This window comes from Oncorhynchus mykiss, chromosome 26 (assembly GCF_013265735.2).
Source record: "Oncorhynchus mykiss isolate Arlee chromosome 26, USDA_OmykA_1.1, whole genome shotgun sequence".
Classification (NCBI taxonomy): domain Eukaryota; kingdom Metazoa; phylum Chordata; class Actinopteri; order Salmoniformes; family Salmonidae; genus Oncorhynchus; species Oncorhynchus mykiss.
In genome coordinates, this window is record NC_048590.1 from 44512680 (window position 1) to 44534387 (window position 21708).

General features: G+C 46.0%; 2 protein-coding genes across 5 annotated transcripts in view; one reads left to right on the top strand and one right to left on the bottom strand.

Moving 5' to 3' along the window:
* LOC110506884 (AN1-type zinc finger protein 6) overlaps positions 1–7847 on the bottom strand; it is a 20616-nt gene extending 12769 nt beyond the window's left edge. Inside the window, exon 1 of one of the 4 annotated variants that reach the window (XM_036963665.1) lies at positions 7724–7847. In XM_036963665.1, the coding sequence (XP_036819560.1) occupies positions 7724–7767 (44 nt within the window). In that variant the 5' untranslated portion in view covers positions 7768–7847. Of the gene's footprint in view, positions 1–6133; positions 6285–6997; positions 7181–7723 lie in introns of those variants that run through there. The other 3 variants (XM_036963666.1, XM_036963667.1, XM_036963668.1) reach the window with 3 other exon arrangements.
* On the top strand, positions 7206–18440 carry LOC110506892 (5-formyltetrahydrofolate cyclo-ligase). Its single transcript, XM_036963670.1, has 3 exons — positions 7206–7588; positions 9364–9634; positions 17940–18440. Exons 1-3 carry the CDS (start codon positions 7478–7480, stop codon positions 18164–18166), a joined length of 609 nt encoding a protein of 202 aa, XP_036819565.1. The 5' UTR covers positions 7206–7477; the 3' UTR covers positions 18167–18440.
* The last annotated feature ends 3268 nt before the right edge of the window (positions 18441–21708 follow it).

Below are 21708 nucleotides of genomic sequence, written 5' to 3' on the forward strand. Positions count from 1 at the left end.
CAAATACAGCCTAGAGACAGAGAGACTAACTACAGGTCAAATACAGCCTAGAGAGCAGAGAGACTTACTACAGGTCAAATACAGCCTAGAGACAGAGAGACTAACTACAGGTCAAATACAGCCTAGAGAGCAGAGAGACTAACTACAGGTCAAATACAGCCTAGAGACAGAGAGACTAACTACAGGTCAAATACAGCCTAGAGACAGAGAGACTAACTACAGGTCAAATACAGCCTAGAGAGCAGAGAGACTAACTACAGGTCAAATACAGCCTAGAGACAGAGAGACTAACTACAGGTCAAATACAGCCTAGAGACAGAGAGACTAACTACAGGTCAAATACAGCCTAGAGACAGAGAGACTAACTACAGGTCAAATACAGCCTAGAGAGCAGAGAGACTAACTACAGGTCAAATACAGCCTAGAGACAGAGAGACTAACTACAGGTCAAATACAGCCTAGAGAGCAGAGAGACTAACTACAGGTCAAATACAGCCTAGAGAGCAGAGAGACTAACTACAGGTCAAATACAGCCTAGAGACAGAGAGACTAACTACAGGTCAAATACAGCCTAGAGAGCAGAGAGACTAACTACAGGTCAAATACAGCCTAGAGAGCAGAGAGACTTACTACAGGTCAAATACAGCCTAGAGACAGAGAGACTAACTACAGGTCAAATACAGCCTAGAGAGCAGAGAGACTAACTACAGGTCAAATACAGCCTAGAGACAGAGAGACTAACTACAGGTCAAATACAGCCTAGAGACAGAGAGACTAACTACAGGTCAAATACAGCCTAGAGAGCAGAGAGACTAACTACAGGTCAAATACAGCCTAGAGACAGAGAGACTAACTACAGGTCAAATACAGCCTAGAGACAGAGAGACTAACTACAGGTCAAATACAGCCTTGAGAGCAGAGAGCAGAGAGACTAACTACAGGTCAAATACAGCCTAGAGAGTAGAGAGACTAACTACAGGTCAAATACAGCCTAGAGAGCAGAGAGACTAACTACAGGTCAAATACAGCCTAGAGACAGAGAGACTAACTACAGGTCAAATACAGCCTAGAGAGCAGAGAGACTAACTACAGGTCAAATACAGCCTAGAGAGCAGAGAGACTAACTACAGGTCAAATACAGCCTAGAGACAGAGAGACTAACTACAGGTCAAATACAGCCTAGAGACAGAGAGACTAACTACAGGTCAAATACAGCCTAGAGACAGAGAGACTAACTACAGGTCAAATACAGCCTAGAGAGCAGAGAGACTTACTACAGGTCAAATACAGCCTAGAGAGCAGAGAGACTTACTACAGGTCAAATACAGCCTAGAGACAGAGAGACTAACTACAGGTCAAATACAGCCTAGAGAGCAGAGAGACTAACTACAGGTCAAATACAGCCTAGAGACAGAGAGACTAACTACAGGTCAAATACAGCCTAGAGACAGAGAGACTAACTACAGGTCAAATACAGCCTAGAGAGCAGAGAGACTTACTACAGGTCAAATACAGCCTAGAGACAGAGAGACTAACTACAGGTCAAATACAGCCTAGAGACTAGAGAGACTAACTACAGGTCAAATACAGCCTAGAGAGCAGAGAGACTTACTACAGGTCAAATACAGCCTAGAGACAGAGAGACTAACTACAGGTCAAATACAGCCTAGAGAGCAGAGAGACTAACTACAGGTCAAATACAGCCTAGAGACAGAGAGACTAACTACAGGTCAAATACAGCCTAGAGACAGAGAGACTAACTACAGGTCAAATACAGCCTAGAGAGCAGAGAGACTTACTACAGGTCAAATACAGCCTAGAGACAGAGAGACTAACTACAGGTCAAATACAGCCTAGAGAGCAGAGAGACTAACTACAGGTCAAATACAGCCTAGAGACAGAGAGACTAACTACAGGTCAAATACAGCCTAGAGACAGAGAGACTAACTACAGGTCAAATACAGCCTAGAGAGCAGAGAGACTAACTACAGGTCAAATACAGCCTAGAGACAGAGAGACTAACTACAGGTCAAATACAGCCTAGAGACAGAGAGACTAACTACAGGTCAAATACAGCCTAGAGACAGAGAGACTAACTACAGGTCAAATACAGCCTAGAGAGCAGAGAGACTAACTACAGGTCAAATACAGCCTAGAGACAGAGAGACTAACTACAGGTCAAATACAGCCTAGAGAGCAGAGAGACTAACTACAGGTCAAATACAGCCTAGAGAGCAGAGAGACTAACTACAGGTCAAATACAGCCTAGAGACAGAGAGACTAACTACAGGTCAAATACAGCCTAGAGAGCAGAGAGACTAACTACAGGTCAAATACAGCCTAGAGAGCAGAGAGACTTACTACAGGTCAAATACAGCCTAGAGACAGAGAGACTAACTACAGGTCAAATACAGCCTAGAGACTAGAGAGCAGAGAGACTAACTACAGGTCAAATACAGCCTTGGCGTAGGCTAACAACTTGATTTACAGCTCACCTTTTTTGTTATACACTAAGTCAGGGTTCCCCAACTGGCAGCCCGCAGTTCAATTTATTTGCCCCCCAAGTTTTCTGAGCAAGAAAAAGGGACATAAGACTAAAAGACTAAAAACACCAGCAAATCAGCTCCAAATTAACTTGAGATCTTTTCCAAAGAATTTCCACACATAATAAAGAGATATGTAATCATACACAAATGTAAGCAAGGTTTGAAATGACTATTTTAGTCAAATGATATCTGTTTGGGCTTCTTGCAGTCAATTTGCACGTTTACAGCAATTATGTTCTGGCCCCCTGACCATCTGCCTGCTGCTGAATCTAGTTGATGATCCCTGCACTAGGCTATATAATTGAGCCTAATACAGTCTATGCGGCCTCATTTTCTGTGCGGGGAACAGCATTAGGCCTAATTCGATACAGGCTACTGCTCCATAGCCTACACTCTTTGTAACACTTAGGCTACTATGTCAAAACATCAAAGAAGCCACAGAAATGAAAACTCTGCTAATGTGGCATAAGCTGTATAAGGATGCATCCCAAATGACATTATATTAGGCCCTGCTCAAAAGTAGTGCACTAAATGTTTATGCATTTAACCAGGCAAGTCAGTTAAAAACAAATTCTTATTTACAATGACAGGCTACACCGACCAAACCGGGACAACACTGGACCAATTGTGTGTCGCCCTATGGGACTCCCAATCACAGCCGGTTGTGATACAGCCTGGAATCAAATCAGAGTGCCGGTAGTGACGCCTCTAGCACCGAGATGCAGTGCCTTGGACCGCTGCACCACTCGGGAGCCCAAATATAGGGAATAGGGTGCTATTTGGGACGTAGTCTAAACTAAGCCTGGATATGGTAACACTGATCTGGGTAGTAGTGATGTAATGGTGCATCTGCTGGGTTGGACATCTGGTGTATGGTTTAGTACACTGCCATTTCCTCCATGGGAGACAGGGTAGGGAGGGCTGCTCCACTACCCTGAGAATGCATAGGAAAATATACAGAACGCATAACAAGTTTAAGAGCGCGTGGACGTGTGACACCAAAGTGTCGTCAGCATCGTACTGGGCTCTTAAGGTAATACGGAGAGGACATAATTTGACTTCATCATCCTAAATCTTTTACATAAACACAGAGAGAGACACAGAGAGAGAGAGAGAGAGAGAGAGAGAGAGAGACACAGAGAGAGAGAGAGAGAGAGAGAGACAGAGAGAGAGAGAGAGAGAGAGACAGAGAGAGAGAGAGACAGAGAGAGAGAGAGACAGAGACAGAGAGACAGAGAGACAGAGAGACACAGAGAGACACAGAGAGAGAGCGAGAATAATCCAGTGGTAATCTCAGGGACTGTCTTAAATCAGGGTGGATAGCAACCACTCACAGAGGGGCTGAAATACCAAGATTACCATGGTGAAAAGAAAGCGAGCCATACAACAGCAGGTTAACTCAATGAAGATCATGCTAACAGTGAGCTGAGATTCACGCTCTTTCTATTGCTACAGCCTGAAACCATAGACCGCCTATAGGCTCTCCTTTTGCTCAGGTCTTGTGCCACATTCAGAATTTGTGCCGTGCCTGTGTGATTTTTCTCCTTTGATCTGAAATAGCCTACTGGTGGAAGAGACATGAAGAGGTCCTAAGTAAGCATTTCGTTGGACGGTGTATACCATGTGTATCCTGTACATACGACTAATACAACTTATCCAGAGCCCGTATTTATGAAGTGTCTGATCTAGGATCAGATCCTGCCTGTCCATAATAATTTGATTCATTATGATCTGAAAGGCTAAACTGATCCTAGATCAACACTCCTACTTTGAGACACTTGATAAATACAGGCTCAGATCTCAGGTTCCGAAGATCAGCACCATTCCATCCTTCTCAATATTACTGTAATTAAAGTCCCCCCTCGCTCCCCTTCCTTACACCAATCATTGCCCCAATTCTCTACCCCTGCCCCCCTGATGCCAATCTCCAGATGAATGAGTGAGATTTCATGATGGCCTCCTCTAGTCTAGATTATGTTATGCAATCTGCCATTTAAAATCTACAATAGTAACAATCCCACACTACGCCCACACACACGTGAGAGAGAAACACACACACACACACATCATCAATGCATATAGACCGAAATCAGATCAAGCTTGAGTAGGCTACGTGGAAGCGATAAGTGCTGAGTTCACACACAGCAGGCTACTTTCTCAGGTTGAACATAGAAACGATGTGGACTGTCTTTACAGCAGGCCAATGAGATGCTCCAGTCCAAAACAATGGCACCATAGTATTCCCTCCATAGCCCCACGGGCCCTGGTCAAAAGTAGTGCACTATATAGTAAATAGGGTGCCATTTAGGACCTACACCTGGTGAGAGGTGAATCATTCAGAGAACACAACAACCATTAGGCCTACCTGGAGCTAAAACTATGTCTGGCATGCCATCGTTAGGCAGTACAGTAACGGATCTTTAACGAACATGGTGAGGAATCCAATATGTAGACTAGCCTGAACATCTTCCCTAATCATACATCTTAGCTAACAGGTAAGAGACATAAGGCCCATCTAAATGCCAAAACATGTGTAGACCTACACATTCAGTTTAGCTGAAATCTGGAAAACAAACGTGTGAACTCCAGCTGAAGCCGTGTTGCACACATCACAGCAGAGGCTAAGGACAGTGTTATGTCATTGGCCTAGTTGTGCAACCACAGTGAACCAGTTCAACAAAGACTGACACACAGTCACTCATGACTATAGGCTACATGCTGACTCTCACACAGATAGGCTGATATATTCACCTTGGCTGTGGAAAGAACTCTCTCCTCTACTAGCAAGGATGTCATCTGAGGGTATCGGCCAGGGACTTGTCATCTGATTCCATTTATCTAAAGTGGCGTAATGTGGTTTGGGGGAACCAATATAACTAAATAACTGTTCTTATAGGCTGGGGTAATAGCCTACTAGTGTTGTTTGAATAGGCCAACACTATCCAAGTCACAGGAACCCATAGCCTACATCCACATGACATCACAGGTGTTAGCCTACATTATGATTTGCCATTGGCTTTGTTTATTTAGCAAGTAAGCTATCATTTTAACTGAACAGCTGTCTTACAGTAACACTGGGCCTCTAGTAGTAGATGGACCTAGCAGCAACAGAGGAAGTATGGGTCCTCCATTGAGACTCAAAATAGTCCAATATAAGCTCCGAGATGCAACAAAGCGAAGGGCATTGTACAATAACATAAAAGCTATTTGAGTGTCCTAGTCCCAAGCACATTAGCTACAAAAACAAACTGGGGAAATAAATGCTGCCACCAACTAGACAACATTATACAAACATATAAATCAAACAATGAAAAGTTGCAACAATGAACCTAGTCAGTAGCTCTTACAGTAGCTTGCAGTGAGCGCAGTAAATTGCGATTAAAATCACACGGAACTGTGTGAAAAATTGTTAGAAATCCCCAGCCTAGCCTGTATTATCGTTTCACTGCCTGTCTCAACAGTGCCCAGTATTGTTCGGATAAGTGTATCATTGTAACAGGCAACTTAGGCAGAGAAAGATAACGTTGGTTGAGAATAAACCTGAAATGGGTGTCCATCACAATCATGTAACTTTGTATTGGACCAACCTCAAGAAACGTACCAATTTCCCCCTCTCTCCTACTCCTCTCTTTCTTCGTCTCTACACCAGCAGATTACATCCGACATCATACGCAGAATGATCCCACAACGTAATTTACTCAACTGACTACACATAATCAATTGTCATTGGCTGTTTGTTTAGTAAACCACGCCCATATATATTATCGTCTTGCACAAATTAAACGTCAATCATTTACAGCCTTTTAAAAACACAGCTGGTTGGACAGGGTATGTGAAAGTATACACCCCGAATACAGCAGTGACAGAAAACAAGTATAATAACAAATTGTCACCAGCCATAACGTAAATGTAACGTTAGCGACCTCTTAATTAGCTGTCATGTATCATTGTAACGTTAAGCAAACGTTATCTACTGTACGTCCAAGAAGTTGTTGACATCAACATGATTATGATGTAGTTAACTGCCTATGCATCTCGTCTCTACTGACCTATTATAGTTAAAATCCAACTTTAAAACAGGGAATGTAACATTAAAAACAAAAAGTATCTAGCTAACGTTAGCTAACATCAAGTGTTAAAGTTTTGTGCAGGCTAGCCGTCCTTGGATAAGTGGACACTAACCTAGTTTTCAAGGACCGAGGTCATACACTGTATGATACAGTTACAGTAGCTAACTAGCTAACGTAGTAGCACTGGCAGGATAGTATATCGTGTATATATAGTCACACTAACGTTAGTTAGATAACTTAGCTGTACCAGAACATTAGATGCTGTAGCTAAAAAAAAGATCCAAAGCATCGTTAAAAGTTAGTGCGATATCTACTGGCTAGCCAGCTAGCTACACAGACCTATCAGTAGCTAGCTAGTTTGAACTGACGTTGCCTCCTTACCTTCTGTTTAACGTTATGTTTCTACTCGTAAGTATCTAGCCCACGATAACTTTCTTGGACTTCGGAAAAGACTAGCTAGGTAAGAAAAACGAACGACCACGATTGTAGGCTTGCTAACTCTACGCGGTGTTGTTGGGTCTGTCTTTTCTCGCCTCTCCCCTACCCCCGACCAGACACTGTCTATTTGTTACTTTTTACACTTCAACTCCGACTGTTAAACTGGCGGTGACGTCACAGACAATCCGTCACACGTCACTGGGCTGTCAAATAATGCCAGTGGGGTAGTGTGATAGCCATACAGATAGATAGATAGGTAATTATGTTATTGCAGTCTGTTTAATGATTGATTGGCGTGGCTAGCTGAGTCCAATCCAAATGTAGAATTTGCTCATTTCAAGGCCAGCCTAACTTGCTGCCTTCCCTGAACTCACACACATTGCAACATTTTTATCTTTGGACACGAGTTTTACATTAGCCAGCATGGCCGCCTTGCGTGCAGCCAAACAAGCTATGAGGAGAGAAATAAAGAAACGAGTAGCTGCGTTGGACGATCAAGAGAAACTTCGCCAGTCTCGAGTCATTTCGCAAAAGGTAACTGCAATCATGTAACAAACAACTGGGTATCACATTTACTGTGTGCTAGTGTATTTTTTTTTACAACGCTACAAACTCATTTTGTGTATGCATGTGTCCTGTCGTCATCGTCGCGTGGCCAATAGAGCTCACCAGTTTGTAGTCCTAAAAACCGGAAATCTGTTTCGTTCAGCCATTCCAATGGGAAATTGAATGCGGAAAAAATGGGGTTCTGGGATAAATGTCGAAAATTAGATCTGAGATTAACACAGGTTTATGGTGCTTTCAAAACAAATGGGAACTTGGAAAAAATAGATCAAATCACGACGTCAGTGATCTTCATTTCGGAAATTCGGTGCTCTAGAAGTTTGGACTTGGAATTCCCAGTTGACCTTTCCAAAAAAAAAAGTTCGTTTTTCCACTCAGAAGTCTGAGATTTCCGAGTTCCCAGTTCATTTGAATGTTGCATTAGGATATCTGGTATGTTTTGCTCTGAGATAATATCACATGACCTTTATGAATTAGGAAGCCTTTTATGCGCCTTTTCAGATAATTTTTGGGAAAACCACAAAATAATGTTAGTTGATGGAGATGATCTCATAGAACAAACATTTAAGATCTCCTAAGCCTGTGTTTACTGCATACCTACTTTTCGGGCGTTTATCCCAAAATTAACGACCAGTGGCGTCCCCTTGTGGTGGATCCCAGGTGGGGTGTGATGGCCCCCCTAGGGGGTCTTACCCAACCCGGCCATGGACCCCCAGCCCACTATCGAGGACCCCCCCCCCCCCACACCTCCATCAGCACCTGGTAACCTGTGTGTGGCTAGACAGCCTGTGGAGCCAAAGCCTGATTTAGTGGGAACCAGGGTAGAGTTGGTGCCTCTAAAAACATGCCATTACTATTGTTCTCTATAGCTACTTTTGTGTTTAGTATTGTCAAGGAGACAGAAGACACCTAGCCATGAATGCTTTCAATTATATGTAACTTCTCTTTTACTAACAGATAGACAATATTGCTTTTAAAATAATCAAATAGCTCAAACAATTTGTTTGTCAAATGTCTCCAGTTGGTGACCTCCTAGAGTGTTAAACTCAAATCAAATCAAATTTTATTTGTCACATACACATGGTTAGCAGATGTTAATGCGAGTGTAGCGAAATGCTTGTGCCTCTAGTTCCAACAATGCAGTAATAACCAACGAGTAATCTAGCTAACAATTCCCAAAACTACAACCTTATACACACAAGTGTAAAGGGATAAAGAATAGGTACATAAAGATATATGAATGAGTGATGGTACAGAGCGGCATAGGCAAGATGCAGTAGATGGTATCGAGTACAGTATATACATATGAGATGAGTAATGTAAACAGAGTGGCATAGTTAAAGTGGCTAGTGATACATGTATTACATAAGGATGCAGTAGATGGTATCGAGTACAGTAAATACATATGAGATGAGTAATGTAAACAGAGTGGCATAGTTAAAGTGGCTAGTGATACATGTATTACATAAAGATGCAGTAGATGGTATCGAGTACAGTATATACATATGAGATGAGTAATGTAAACAGAGTGGCATAGTTTAAAGTGGCTAAACTGGCAGTACCTTAATGCTGTAATCATATAATTACCAGTCTAACACCTCATACCTAATTACTTTCATAAAACCCAACGGCACATTTTGAATGGTTAATTTACATGCATTATTTGATGTAATTTTCTCCGTAAATAACAGGGAAGTAGAAAAACTATGCCTACACTAACCCGTTTATACTCTCCTCTCAACCAGCTCTTCAAGCACCCCAAGTATGCCAGGTGTGAGCGCATCGCTGTGTTCCTCAGCATGCACGACGAGGTGAGAACAGAGGAGATCATTCAGGACTTGTTTAAGCACGGTAAGACCTGCTTTATGCCCAAGTACTTGACCCAGGGCACCAGTAACCACATGGACATGGTGAAGCTCACCAGCATGGAGGATATGATGTCACTGCCTCTGACTTCTTGGAACATCAGACAGCCTGCCGCCGACGACAACACCAGAGAGGAGGCCTTGGAGACAGGTTAGTGTTAGTCTACACACACACACACACACACATATACACACACACACACACACACACACACACACACACACACACACACACACACACACACACACACACACACACACAAGCTTTTTGCCCTGTTGCTGCAAGAAAGAAAAAAAGAAAAAATCACAAAGAAGAAGATATTGGAGTCCGTCCACTTTGTGTGAGAACCTATTCTATTTTTCTGTGATCTCTTTATTGGTTTTACACAACAACCAAATATCCTTTATATCCTACCGAGTCAGGTAAGCGTGATGGCACCTTCTTTCAGTACGCACATAGGGCCACACACACGCACAGTGCTTAGTTTTCGTGATTCATTTTTTACTTTTTGGGGAGTAAAAATGTATTCTTAATCAAAATCCTATTTTCCCTAACCCATAACCTTTAACCTAACTCAAACCCAAATGCCTAACCTAAACCTAACTCCTAAACCTAACTCTTAAGCGTAAAATAAAATGTTAACAAATTCAGGACATGAAAAAAGTTCTGACTGTTTTCCTACCTTGTCAGGACATTCCGGTGACTTGTCAGGACATTATGGACCTGATAAGGTTGAAAACACACACACACACACACACACACACAGGGTGCCCTATGGTGATACGATCCTCACAGTGTGTGTTGACATATTGTACTTTAGTTTGCCTGTTGTATATTACCATCTGTGTGTATCATAACACACTTATGACCTATTTGTTGGAATGACCTAAATCCTGGCACGGCCTTGCAATGTTCGTCTTTCTTCCCTTATACACAGTTAATCTTTGTTCCCCTATGGGCCCTGTTCAGAAGTAATGCACTATTTAGGGGAAAGGGTGCCATTTGGGATGCGTGCACAGTCTCCAACGAGGGACACCATATCAGTGTCAGATCAAAGTTCCTGTTTTGGTTTCCTCCACAAGATGGTGGTATAGCATCATCATCAAGACGGATCAAAATGGTCGTCTCCTGCAATAACAATCTTACGTCTGGACACACACCTGTCATGTGACACGTCATCGAAATACTATGCAAGGGGATGGATGGAATTGCCCCACCACTGATCCAAGGTCATTTACCCCCTAAAGGTTAATCATTGGGTAGGGGAAGGATAAACTGATCCTAGATCTGGTAACATCTACCCTGGGCACCAAATAAGCACTGTGAATCATTGGTGAAGTTGCATAATTCTATTGTAATCAACTCTGTTGCTGCTGTATAATAAGAAAGATCATATTGATAACAGTTATTAGCATTGTAATCTCCTGGATGGTGAATACGTAGTTTTTCCTCTGTCAACCTCAGCTATTTTAATCCAGACCGTCACAGCTTTAATCATTAGATAGGATATGAAATACCGACGCCTGGGGAGGAAATGTGTTTGTTGTGCATTCTCTGAGTCTATTTGAGCTGTGCAAATAATGTCATCATTACTTCTGGAACCAAACTGGTCATAACCCCGCTCCTTCATTGTGTATGTGTAACAATATTGCTTCCGTCCCTCTCCTCACCCCTACCTGGGCTCGAACCAGGGACCCTCTGCACACATTGACAACAGCCTCCCTCAAAGCATCGTTACCCATCGCTACACAAAAGCCGCTTGCAGAGCAAGGGGAACAACTACTTCAAGGTCTCAGTGCGAGTGACATCAGCGATTGAAACGCTATTAGCGCGCACCCCGCTATAACTAGCTAGCCATTTCACACCGGTTACATATGTATGAATTCACTCCTGTCTGGCAATAACCTGTGTCAATTCTAATTATCGCTCTCACTCCACTCACCAGCTCAAGTAACCAGGTTCACTTGTAACCAGGTTCACTTGTAACCAGGTTCACTTGTAAATCGGTTCACTTGTAACCAGGTTCACTTGTAACCACGTTCACTTGTAAATCGGTTCACTTGTAACCAGGTTCACTTGTAACCAGGTTCACTTGTAACCAGGTTCACTTGTAACCTGGTTCACTTGTAACCAGGTTCACTTGTAACCCGGCTCACTTGTAACCAGGTTCACTTGTAACCAGGTTCACTTGTAACCAGGTTCACTTGTAACCACGTTCACTTGTAACCAGGTTCACTTGTAACCACGTTCACTTGTAACCAGGTTCACTTGTAACCCGGCTCACTTGTAACCAGGTTCACTTGTAACCAGGTTCACTTGTAACCAGGTTCACTTGTAACCAGGTTCACTTGTAACCAGGTTCACTTGTAACCACGTTCACTTGTAACCACGTTCACTTGTAACCAGGTTCACTTGTTACCAGGTTCACTTGTAACCTGGTTCACTTGTAACCAGGTTCACTTGTAACCCGGTTCACTTGTAACCCGGTTCACTTGTAACCACGTTCACTTGTAACCAGGTTCACTTGTAACCACGTTCACTTGTAACCACGTTCACTTGTAACCCGGTTCACTTGTAACCAGGTTCACTTGTAACCAGGTTCACTTGTAACCAGGTTCACTTGTAACCAGGTTCACTTGTAACCACGTTCACTTGTAACCAGGTTCACTTGTAACCAGGTTCACTTGTAACCAGGTTCACTTGTAACCCGGTTCACTTGTAACCACGTTCACTTGTAACCACGTTCACTTGTAAATCGGTTCACTTGTAACCAGGTTCACTTGTAACCAGGTTCACTTGTAACCCGGTTCACTTGTAACCCGGTTCACTTGTAACCCGGTTCACTTGTAACCCGGTTCACTTGTAACCAGGTTCACTTGTAACCCGGTTCACTTGTAACCCGGTTCACTTGTAACCAGGTTCACTTGTAACCAGGTTCACTCTTGGTGTTGGTGACTATAGAAAGTCTACACTCCCTTTAACTTTTTCCACATTTTGTTGCGTTTCAAAGTGGGATAAAAATTAATTTCATTTTTATTTTTTGTCAACGATCTTCACAAAATACTCATGTCGAAGTGGAAGAAAAAATTCTATTAAAAAAAAGAATGAAAAATAAAACCCTAATATACCTTGATTAGATAAGTATTCACCCCTCTGTGTCAATACATGTCAGAAACACATTTGGCAGCGATTTCAGTGGTCAGTCTTCTGGGGTAAGTCTCTAAGAGCTTTACTTTTGCAATGACTATTTTAGTTGTTTATTTTTTATTCATTTGTAAAAAAAAAAAATATATATATATATATATATATATGACTTAAAAAAAACAACAGTTAAATCTATTTCAATCCCACTTAAAAATGCAAGAAAATGTGAAAAAATTTCAAGGGGGTGGAGCCTTTCTATAGTCTCTGTATACCAACCAATCACGTCTTCAGTTTAGGGCTCCCTCTGACAGTGAACAGCTGGTTTGATTAATTTCTCTCTACTCTGACTCAGTCCTGCAGCCTTGAATACCTCTCATGAACCTATCATGGCTGTTGTCAAGGAAACTACAGATAGACCCTAATGCAAAGCAAATTTAAATACATGAGAAGAGATGGGGGGAAAAAAAGGTCTGTCTTGCCGTGCCACCAAATTTGCTTTGATTATCGTCATGGTTTTCACATAGCAACAAGAAGGGCACCTTATTCCAAGTACCTTGAATATTCCCAGCAGCTGACAGGTTTTAGACCCTATTATTTCCCCCTCTTTTCATAACAGAAGTTCCATCCTCATAACGAATGTCTCTTTGTCCTGGGGTGCATAGAAAGCAAAGGTCTGGAGGTGTGTGTGTGTGTGTGTGTGTGTGTGTGTGTGTGTGTGGGGACAACACAAATTGCTACCTGCCAGGATTGACATCCTGCTGAGCATCTGAAACTTGTTTCAAAGCATTTTCCTCTTGTTCAGATACTTACTTACATGTGGAGAGAGAGAACACGACAGAGAGAGAGAGACCACAACAGAGAGAGAGAGAACACGACAGAGAGAGAGAGACCACAACAGAGAGAGAGAGAACACAACAGAGAGAGAGAGACCACAACAGAGAGAGAGAGACCACGGCAGAGAGAGAGAGAGACCACGACAGAGAGCGAGAGACCACAACAGAGAGAGAGAGAACACGACAGAGAGAGAGAGAACACAACAGAGAGAGAGAGACCACAACAGAGAGAGAGAGACCATGGCAGAGAGAGAGAGACCATGGCAGAGAGAGAGAGAACACGACAGAGAGCGAGAGACCACAACAGAGAGAGAGAGAACACGACAGAGAGAGAGAGAACACAACAGAGAGAGAGACCACAACAGAGAGAGAGACCATGGCAGAGAGAGAGAGACCATGGCAGAGAGAGAGAGAACACGACAGAGAGCGAGAGACCACAACAGAGAGCGAGAGAACACAACAGAGAGAGAGAGACCATGGCAGAGAGAGAGAGAACACGACAGAGAGCGAGAGACCACAACAGAGAGAGAGAGAACACGACAGAGAGAGAGAGAACACGACAGAGAGAGAGAGAACACGACAGAGAGAGAGAGAACACGACAGAGAGAGAGAACACAACAGAGAGAGAGAGAACACAACAGAGAGAGAGAGACCACAACAGAGAGAGAGAGAGACCATGGCAGAGAGAGAGAGAACACGACAGAGAGAGAGAGAGAACACAACAGAGAGAGAGAACACGACAGAGAGCGAGAGACCACAACAGAGAGAGAGAGAATACAACAGAGAGAGAGAGACCATGGCAGAGAGAGAGAGAACACGACAGAGAGCGAGAGACCACAACAGAGAGAGACAGAGAGAGAGAGAGAACACGACAGAGAGAGAGAGAACACAACAGAGAGAGAGACCACGGCAGAGAGAGAGACCACGGCAGAGAGAGAGACCACGGCAGAGAGAGAGACCACGGCAGAGAGAGACCACGGCAGAGAGAGAGACCACGGCAGAGAGAGAGACCACGGCAGAGAGAGAGAGACCACGGCAGAGAGAGAGAGACCACGGCAGAGAGAGAGACCACGGCAGAGAGAGAGACCACGGCAGAGAGAGAGACCACGGCAGAGAGAGAGACCACGGCAGAGAGAGAGACCACGGCAGAGAGAGACACCACGGCAGAGAGAGAGACCACGGCAGAGAGAGAGACCACGGCAGAGAGAGAGACCACGGCAGAGAGAGAGACCACGGCAGAGAGAGAGACCACGGCAGAGAGAGAGACCACGGCAGAGAGAGAGAGACCACGGCAGAGAGAGAGAGAGACCACGGCAGAGAGAGAGACCACTGCAGAGAGAGAGACCACAACAGAGAGAGAGAGACCATGGCAGAGAGAGAGAGACCATGGCAGAGAGAGAGAGAACACGACAGAGAGCGAGAGACCACAACAGAGAGCGAGAGAACACAACAGAGAGAGAGAGACCATGGCAGAGAGAGAGAAAACACGACAGAGAGCGAGAGACCACAACAGAGAGAGAGAGAACACGACAGAGAGAGAGAGAACACGACAGAGAGAGAGAGAACACGACAGAGAGAGAGAGAACACGACAGAGAGAGAGAACACAACAGAGAGAGAGAGAACACAACAGAGAGAGAGAGACCACAACAGAGAGAGAGAGAGACCATGGCAGAGAGAGAGAGAACACGACAGAGAGAGAGAGAGAACACAACAGAGAGAGAGAACACGACAGAGAGCGAGAGACCACAACAGAGAGAGAGAGAATACAACAGAGAGAGAGAGACCATGGCAGAGAGAGAGAGAACACGACAGAGAGCGAGAGACCACAACAGAGAGAGACAGAGAGAGAGAGAACACGACAGAGAGAGAGAGAACACAACAGAGAGAGAGACCACGGCAGAGAGAGAGACCACGGCAGAGAGAGAGACCACGGCAGAGAGAGAGACCACGGCAGAGAGAGACCACGGCAGAGAGAGAGACCACGGCAGAGAGAGAGACCACGGCAGAGAGAGAGAGACCACGGCAGAGAGAGAGAGACCACGGCAGAGAGAGAGAGACCACGGCAGAGAGAGAGACCACGGCAGAGAGAGAGACCACGGCAGAGAGAGAGACCACGGCAGAGAGAGAGACCACGGCAGAGAGAGAGAGACCACGGCAGAGAGAGAGAGAGACCACGGCAGAGAGAGAGAGAGACCACGGCAGAGAGAGAGACCACGGCAGAGAGAGAGACCACGGCAGAGAGAGAGACCACGGCAGAGAGAGAGAACACGGCAGAGAGAAAGACCACGGCAGAGAGAGAGAGAAACCACGGCAGAGAGAGAGAGAGAGAGAACAAAGAGAGAGAGAGAGAGGGAGAACACAGCAGAGAGAGAGAGAACACAGCAGAGAGAGAGAGAACACAGCAGAGTGAGAGAGAGAGAGAGAACAGCAGAGTGAGAGAGAGAGAGAACACAACAGCGAGAGAGAGAGAACACAGCAGAGAGAGAGAGACCACAACAGAGAGAGAGAGAGTGAACACAGCATAGAGAGAGAACACACAGCAGAGTGAGAGAGAGAGAGAACACAACAGAGAGAGAGAGAGAGAACACAGCAGAGAGAGAGAGAGAACACAGCAGAGAGAGAGAGACCACAACAGAGAGAGAGAGAGAACACAGCAGAGAGAGAGAGAGAACACAGCAGAGAGAGAGAGAGAGAGAGAGAACACAACACAGAGAGAGAGAGAGAACACAACACAGAGAGAGAGAGAACACAGCAGAGTGAAAGAGAGAGAACACAACAGAGAGAGAGAGAGAGAGAGAACACGAGAGAGAGAGAGAGAGAGAGAGAGAGAACACAACAGAGAGAGAGAGAGAACACAGCAGAGAGAGAGAGAGAGAGCACAGCAGAGAGAGAGAGAACACAACACAGAGAGAGAGAGAGAGAACACAGCAGAGAGAGAGAGAGAACACAACAGAGAGAGAGAGTGAACACAGCAGAGAGAGAGAACACACAGCAGAGCGAGAGAGAGAACACAGCAGAGAGCGAGAGAGAACACAGCAGAGAGAGAGAGAACACAGCAGAGAGAGAGAACACAACAGAGAGAGAGAGAGAATACAGCAGAGAGAGAGAGAATACAGCAGAGAGAGGGAGAGAACACAGCAGAGAGAGAGAGAACACACAGCAGAGAGATAAAAGGGGCAATGGCATTTTGGCACAGCAGGAGTAGATGTCCTTCAGAAAGTGAATGATTTAACATTCATCTGAGATCTTTGTTATTGGCTAGGAATAGAAGAGACTGGAGTCGATAAAAACAGAGGCCTTTGATTGGGCTCTGTGTTATGTACACATTGGGAGGGTGTGTGTTTGTGAGCGTGTCAAGAACTATCAGGGTTCGATTGTTAGCATTACATCCTTACTGCCATTTAAAGTGGATGATGTGATGCCAGATGAGTCATGTGAACAACAGTAGGCTATATGCATCAATAATAGATGGATGTTACCCTGCAGTCTGGAGGGCCGGAGAAGAGACCACAGCAGTATGGCATCCCCAACCTGCTGCTGGTGAATGCATAATGTCCCTGCTTAATCTGCATAAATGATTCATGAACGTCATGGTTGCGTGACAACAGGAAGAGATTTTGATATTGGAGTCTCCGGCTACATCGAGCAGAATGGAGTGAGAGGTTCACATCATCACCAGAAGCCTGGTGCCTCATTCATAAAGTCTAGGATCAGGTCCACTCTTTCCATGTAATCTTGTTCATTTTAAGCGTAAAGGCAAAAGTGATTCTAGATCAGCACTCCTACCCTGAGATGATTGATACATACGGGCCCTGATATCAGATGTTTTAAGAAACATTCTGTGAATCGTCTCCTCTGTTATTTCTTTGGGTTGTCAGCGAGCACTTGATGCTATGGTTACACCAGGATGTTGTGAAATATTGATCCAACACCATCCATCTTTTGACCCACAGAGAATCTGTAGCTTGTTGGGTCTGATGGAATTATAAAGAATTGATCATGCTGGAGACTGTAGAACTGGCGGTGCATGTTTTAGTTCTGGCATTTATTGAGGCAGGCCTGCAGTTCACTGCTACGAAGCAACAATAGCATTTTTAGCCACATTTATTTTGTAGGGTGGAGTGTATTTCTGTTTTAAAACAGGATGAACAGCGTTGTTTTATAGCTCTGAGAAACTCCTTTCATGTTCTTGAACCAACCAATCCTTTCATAGTGTTGAACTTGGATCACCATACAGGGGTAAGGCAACGGTTTAACAAGATGTATTGTAATTGAGGTTGAAGATCTGACATACTGTTTTAAACATGCATAGAGATGGCCGTTTTTATAGACCTATATCACCACTGCTGTAAAACCTCTGACCTAGATAACAGGTTTACATTGTGAGATGGCATCAGCTCTCTGAAAAATGGTTCATAAGGTATTCTAGTAAGCCTCCTCCTCATTCATGTATTTCCCATGTGTTCCTCCCATGCAGGAGGTCTTGACCTGATCTTGATGCCAGGCCTGGGATTTGACAGGAAGGGGAATCGTCTGGGCCGAGGGAAGGGCTTTTATGACTCATACCTGGAACGCTGTATGAAGCACCCCAAGGGGAAGCCGTACACCATCGCTCTGGCCTTCAGGGAGCAGCTGTGTCAGGACATACCTGTGGGCGACAACGACGTGCTGATAGACGAGGTCCTGTGTGATGTCCTGGACTAGTTAAAAGGCACATTTTCATATTTCTGAAGTAAATCTCTTTGTGATGTAAATGAAATGTCCAAGAAGGGTTCAGACACATTTTTTGTGCTTTGTCTTGTTTTTGGGAAACTTACCCCTGCCGTGACACACTTCGTTGCTCGTTGTGCAGTAATCGGGCAACGCAAATGACATGAACAAAACCCACCCAAATATGTTGTTTTAGAAACAGACTTTCAGTATAGTGATGTTGGTCTTTAGATGTTGTACACATTAAATTGTGTCATTCCAAACTTGATCCACAACGTCATGTTCCATTTTGTGTGACTGGAGCCGTTTGTTCTAGCAGCTGTGCTGCGCGGGCTGTGTCCCTGTACTAAAGGGGCTCAACCTGCACGGCTGTGCTGCGCGGGCTGTGTCCCTGTACTAAAGGGGCTCAACCTGCACGGCTGTGCTGCGCGGGCTGTGTCCCTGTACTAAAGGGGCTCAACCTGCACGGCTGTGTCCCTGTACTAAAGGGGCACGCTCAACCTGCACGGCTGTGCTGCGCGGGCTGTGTCCCTGTACTAAAGGGGCTCAACCTGCACGGCTGTGTCCCTGTACTAAAGGGGCTCAACCTACACGGCTGTGTCCCTGTACTAAAGGGGCACGCTCAACCTGCACGGCTGTGCTGCGCGGGCTGTGTCCCTGTACTAAAGGGGCTCAACCTGCACGGCTGTGTCCCTGTACTAAAGGGGCTCAACCTGCACGGCTGTGTCCCTGTACTAAAGGGGCTCAACCTGCACGGCTGTGTCCCTGTACTAAAGGGGCTCAACCTGCACGGCTGTGTCCCTGTACTAAAAGGGCTCAACCTGCACGGCTGTGTCCCTGTACTAAAGGGGCACGCTCAACCTGCACGGCTGTGCTGCGCGGGCTGTGTCCCTGTACTAAAGGGGCTCAACCTGCACGGCTGTGTCCCTGTACTAAAGGGGCTCAACCTGCACGGCTGTGCTGCGCGGGCTGTGTCCCTGTACTAAAGGGGCACGCTCAACCTACACGGCTGTGTCCCTGTACTAAAGGGGCACGCTCAACCTGCACGGCTGTGCTGCGTGGGCTGTGTCCCTGTACTAAAGGGGCACGCTCAACCTGCACGGCTGTGCTGCGCGGGCTGTGTCCCTGTACTAAAGGGGCTCAACCTGCACGTCTGTGCTGCGTGGGCTGTGTCCCTGTACTAAAGGGGCTCAACCTACACGGCTGTGTCCCTGTACTAAAGGGGCTCAACCTGCACGTCTGTGCTGCGTGGGCTGTGTCCCTGTACTAAAGGGGCTCAACCTGCACGGCTGTGCTGCGTGGGCTGTGTCCCTGTACTAAAGAGGCACGCTCAACCTGCACGGCTGTGTCCCTGTACTAAAGGGGCACGCTCAACCTGCACGGCTGTGCTGTGCGGGCTGTGTCCCTGTACTAAAGGGGCTCAACCTGCACGGCTGTGTCCCTGTACTAAAGGGGCTCAACCTGCACGGCTGTGCTGCGCGGGCTGTGTCCCTGTACTAAAGGGGCTCAATCTGCACGGCTGTGCTGCGTGGGCTGTGTCCCTGTACTAAAGGGGCTCAACCTGCACGGCTGTGCTGCGCGGGCTGTGTCCCTGTACTAAAGGGGCTCAATCTGCACGGCTGTGCTGCGTGGGCTGTGTCCCTGTACTAAAGAGGCTCAACCTACACGGCTGTGTCCCTGTACTAAAGGGGCTCAACCTGCACGTCTGTGCTGCGTGGGCTGTGTCCCTGTACTAAAGGGGCTCAACCTGCACGGCTGTGCTGTGCGGGCTGTGTCCCTGTACTAAGGGGCTCAACCTGCACGGCTGTGCTGTGCGGGCTGTGTCCCTGTACTAAAGGGGCTCAACCTGCACGGCTGTGCTGTGCGGGCTGTGTCCCTGTACTAAAGGGGCTCAACCTGCACGGCTGTGCTGTGCGGGCTGTGTCCCTGTACTAAAGGGGCTCAACCTGCACGGCTGTGCTGTGCGGGCTGTGTCCCTGTACTAAAGGGGCTCAACCTGCACGGCTGTGCTGCGCGGGCTGTGTCCCTGTACTAAAGGGGCTCAACCTGCATGGCTGTGTCCCTGTACTAAAGGGGCTCAACCTGCACGGCTGTGCTGCGTGGGCTGTGTCCCTGTACTAAAGAGGCTCAACCAGCACGGCTGTGCTGCGCGGGCTGTGTCCCTGTACTAAAGGGGCTCAACCTGCACGGCTGTGCTGCGTGGGCTGTGTCCCTGTACTAAAGGGGCTCAACCTGCACGGCTGTGCTGTGCGGGCTGTGTCTCTGTACTAAAGGGGCTCAACCTGCACGGCTGTGCTGCGCGGGCTGTGTCCCTGTACTAAAGGGGCTCAACCTGCACGGCTGTGCTGCGCGGGCTGTGTCCCTGTACTAAAGGGGCTCAACCTGCACGGCTGTGCTGCGCGGGCTGTGTCCCTGTACTAAAGGGGCTCAACCTGCACGGCTGTGCTGCGCGGGCTGTGTCCCTGTACTAAAGGGGCTCAACCTGCACGGCTGTGCTGCGCGGGCTGTGTCCCTGTACTAAAGGGCTCAACCTGCACGGCTGTGCTGCGCGGGCTGTGTCCCTGTACTAAAGGGGCTCAACCTGCACGGCTGTGCTGCGCGGGCTGTGTGGATTTAAATGTGATCCCAGCTAACAGATATTGGTTCCCAGAACACTGTGGAAGTTATTTCAAACAACCAAAAGATAACCTTTAGGGAACGTTCTGTGCTAGCTGTGATGATATTGTTTGGTATGATGATATGACATTCTCATAAGACATGAAGCTGTGAACTAGTCAAGACAGTGGTGGAGCTGAGTCTGGTGGCCCCATTCCAAACGGATCATTAGCCCTTACTCCAAGGTTTTTGTTTAAATACTGATCCATCCATTTAAATATTCTAGTGGGGGCATCAACAAGGGCATAAGTAAGGGGCCAGGGTTCAGTTTGGACTTGGGACATCTTAAGTGCTTGCTAAAGACCCCATATTAATCATAATGGTCAAACGAGTTGTCTTAGTATGTGCCTGAATTGGTGAGGAATAAACTGTTCTCTACAGATGACACTTCTACCAGATGACACTACCTTGTTTCCATTTCAAGATTCCTGTGATTTCAGTTATTCGATTTTTTTAGACTGTCAAACGTCCTGGTCTTCTGTAATGAGATGATTATGCTGCCATCAGGGGACAAAGGAAGTTCAGTTAGGAATAAAGATGGCTGAATGAACACACGCTTGTTTATTGCTCACCAAAGCTAGCTAGCATAGTTTGGTGTCAGAAGTGGGATCCAAAACCCTCGGTTGTCTTAACAAAGGAATGAGTATTATTACTAGAGACTGAGAGCATGCTGAGAATGAGTGTTTGACTGGCAGAATGTTAATGAACTGCCTAGTGACTGCCTCGCTTGTTTGCCTAATTGCTGTGATGCCCTTGGGAATGAATCCATCAAGTTTTGCTTATCAAAGTGTTGCCTGTTTTAAACTGAGACTGAATGACATGACATTGCTAAGTGCAGTGGACCGGCTCACCGTAGATCCAAGAGGAAAACACACTCTCTC

Excerpts from the sequence above, each read along its gene's own strand:
- LOC110506892 (XM_036963670.1), top strand. The coding sequence starts at position 7,478 with ATGGCCGCCTTGCGTGCAGCCAAACAAGCTATGAGGAGAGAAATAAAG. Across the intron at positions 7,589-9,363 it reads CTCGAGTCATTTCGCAAAAG|CTCTTCAAGCACCCCAAGTA; the intron begins GTAACTGCAATC and ends CCTCTCAACCAG. Across the intron at positions 9,635-17,939 it reads AGAGGAGGCCTTGGAGACAG|GAGGTCTTGACCTGATCTTG; the intron begins GTTAGTGTTAGT and ends CCTCCCATGCAG.